This window comes from Acanthisitta chloris, unplaced genomic scaffold (assembly GCF_000695815.1).
Source record: "Acanthisitta chloris isolate BGI_N310 unplaced genomic scaffold, ASM69581v1 scaffold5478, whole genome shotgun sequence".
Classification (NCBI taxonomy): domain Eukaryota; kingdom Metazoa; phylum Chordata; class Aves; order Passeriformes; family Acanthisittidae; genus Acanthisitta; species Acanthisitta chloris.
Genome location: NW_008686348.1, coordinates 45254 through 48486, shown reverse-complemented (window position 1 = coordinate 48486; position 3233 = coordinate 45254). Strand labels below are relative to the sequence as shown.

General features: G+C 38.5%; 1 protein-coding gene across 1 annotated transcript in view; it reads left to right on the top strand.

Moving 5' to 3' along the window:
* TENM3 (teneurin transmembrane protein 3) overlaps positions 1-3233 on the top strand; it is a gene marked incomplete at both ends in the record, with an annotated part of 157040 nt that overhangs the window by 108978 nt on the left and 44829 nt on the right. Inside the window, one exon of the mRNA XM_009080076.1 lies at positions 1844-1990. Coding sequence (XP_009078324.1) covers positions 1844-1990 — 147 coding nt within the window. The remainder of the gene's footprint in view (positions 1-1843; positions 1991-3233) is intronic.

The following is a 3233-nucleotide window of genomic DNA, read 5'->3' as shown; positions in this document are numbered from 1 at the left end:
TTTCCCTGAGTATCTCTATTCCTTATTTGTCTTTTTTTCATTAGAATATGGCAATATTGATGGCAATATCCAGGCTTTCATACAATAAGTCTTGAGTGTATCCAGTTTACTCCTAAAGTGCTCTGTCAGTATTGCAGTTATATATGTAAGTCTTCCATAAATCAAACAGAAGAAAGATTAAGAAAAAATAGCTCTCAGTACGTCAACAAATACTCTTAGCTACTTCAGTCTCAAAGAGTAAGAGTAGCAAGACGAATTTCAGCCTGGCATGATGGCACAATATTCGTAACTGTAGTGTCCCTGTCCTTCCTCACAAGAGGTTTTTTGTGTTTCTCTGCCTTCTAGGAGTGATTTGACAAGAGTTAAACACCCTTTATAACTTTTTTTTCTGGGAATGTTTGTAATTTGGAGCTACATGGCTGAAAGGAGTCAGTAGATTCAAAAGTCTTTAGCAGAAAAAAAGGAGACTATTACTTCTGAAAGACTGCTCTAAGCTCAACTAAGCTTAAACAAAATAGATCAGTAGTTTAGTTCACAAAGATAGTTGTTCTACAAAGTGAAGAATTGTTTAGCCAGTTACTTAGGGGGTTTGGATAAAAGTTTGCTGAAAATTGTTGTGTCCAGAAATATCTGATTTGTAGCCACCTACTCATAAGATATTTAATGCCATATCTGTACTTGCTTCTGTCAGTGTCTTATCATAGTCATAGATAAGGAACACCAAAATCTACATATTTATAGTGTTGTCATCCTCATACAGATCATGTTGGCTGCATGCCAGATTTCATCACTAGGAAGTGACAGATAATGTTTTTTAATGCAATGTTAGACTGAAAACAATTATCGATTTTGGATATATTAAATTATGTTAATTGTTTCCCAAATTTTCCCTCCTTGGCCATAAAAGCAGACAAGATAGGATATAAAGGTAACAGCACAAAAGCCTTAGGGAGATTGTCACAAAAAATCACTCTGCTATCTGTCTTGAAGCACGTCACTACCGTGTTTTTGTTCAGTCTATCAATGTTTATTGTGGTCCTTATGGTATTTCATTTTGTCCGTCCTAAGTAATCAAATACGCACAGCTATTACATTTAGTTGGAAATCCTGTTGGTCCTGTCCCATCCGTATGCAGCCTGAATCCTAATGTTTGTTAGAATAGATGCTAAGCTGCTTCACTATTTCCTGGGCTTTGCTTATTCTGTGAAAAGGAATGTATTTCTGGCATAAAGTATAGTCATTAAAACTGGCCTATACTTTGTGCAATTATTTAACGCACTGTAATTTCACATGAATACACGGCAACTCTGAGACCAGATAAAGTTAATGTTCTCTTTTATTACATGCCTAAAATCATACCCATCTTCCTACTTAAGAATTTGGAGGGATTTGTTCATAGTAACAGGGAGCTTAAACATTTGTGCCAGTAAGTAATCAGTACTGCATAGAGCAAATAACGATCCATGAGCACAGAAAAATGTATCGCTTTACGCAGCTGTGTTTGCACTATGCACTCATCTCTTGTTACTTTGCCAAAAACAAAAATTGAAAAAAACCCCAAAACTTAATTTTGTCTGGCCTGCAGGTATTTAGAGGATTGGTGCATTTATTTCCTGCCTGTACAGGTAAGTGGTGTCTCAAGTGTCAAGCCAATCAAAGATGCCACTTTGTTAAGAATTACGTTCCCCAGGTACTGTTGCTGTTCCACTCCATGTGCAATTACAGTATTTGTGCTGTTCTTAAGGCCTGTTCCCAGTAAGTGTCCCTTGTTTGTATTATTTTTTCATATATTATTACAATATTTAAATTACTTGTGCTTTTTCTTCTTTGTCTGTTTAAACAGAGGGCTGCCCTGGCTTGTGCAACAGCAATGGGAGGTGCACGCTGGACCAGAATGGTTGGCACTGTGTCTGCCAGCCAGGGTGGAGGGGAGCAGGCTGTGACGTAGCCATGGAAACTCTCTGCACTGACAGTAAGGACAACGAAGGAGGTAAGATATATCAACTGGATCTTGAACTCTGGGGAGAATGTGTTGAAGAGCAGAGATTTTACAGTCAGGTGATTAAATACTGCCATGAGAACCATACGTACATTTTACTAGCTCTTATGCCAGTAAGAATGCACTGCAGTATTCAGTGCTTTTATATGGCATATCAGCAAAGCCTTACAAGCTGCATATGACAGGTGAGATATATACTTAGAAAAAGAATGGTGTCACCTTAGTTTCCCTGCAGTGTTCTTTTATGCTGGAATAAAACATAGTCTCAATCCAGTGAACTGCTGTCAATGGGAAAAAAATTGAAGGAGTTCAAATTTTCAGTGACCTCACATGGAAATTATCCCAAGAGAAAAGGCCAAACCAGGAGTTTACATTTTGACCTATGATACTATTGCTGGAAGCAAGTGGTTGCCCAGCCTACAGAAATCTTATCCCTCCACAGCCTGTGGATGCTCAGATAACTGACAGGATGCTCCCAGAAGTCTTTTTTTTTTTTGGCTTACTTTTCCAGAGTCTGTCATTCAGGTGACAGGTAACAATCTGCAGCAAGATGCAGGCAGGTCTGCTGAGTTACAGAATCAATCTGCAATTATTCTTGTAGGGTAGAGAAGCTAGAGGGGCTGTGACTTTGGCATGACTCCAGAATCACAAAAAAAACACCCCACAAAAACAAGATTAAATGTGAATGCAGTCAAATATTAGATCAGCATAATGCTTTTATTGTCTGTCTTTCTTCCCCTTCTCTCATCAATTCTTTTTGCTTAACACCTCCAGATTCAGAGCAGAGATAAAAACTCCATTAGGGCCTCTGGACAATGATAAAGTCATCTGTGACTTTGTTTTTCCATTTTAGACTGCCTTTGCAGTTGCTGCTTGGCTCTTTGCTCTCATATCCCGACTGCAGCTGGGATCTTAGACATCACAAACTATAAATAACAGCAGCATTTACTTCCTGAAGAAAGTAAATAACACAGTTAAAACTGTACTCCTGTTTATTGCTGTACACGTCATTTGATTTGTCATCTTCTCCATCACATATTATATATTTTGAGTCAGTTTGCACATTTAAGGGCCTAAGGAGTCTGATGCATTTCCCATACAGAGGAGCTGCTGTTTGGGGAATTAAGTTCAGGTGGATCAGGGAATTACACAGATAAGGAAGAAAGCTAAACCTGCAAGCATGAAAGGAGACAAAGCAAGGAAGAGGAGAAGCTAGGTGGAGGCATAAACAACT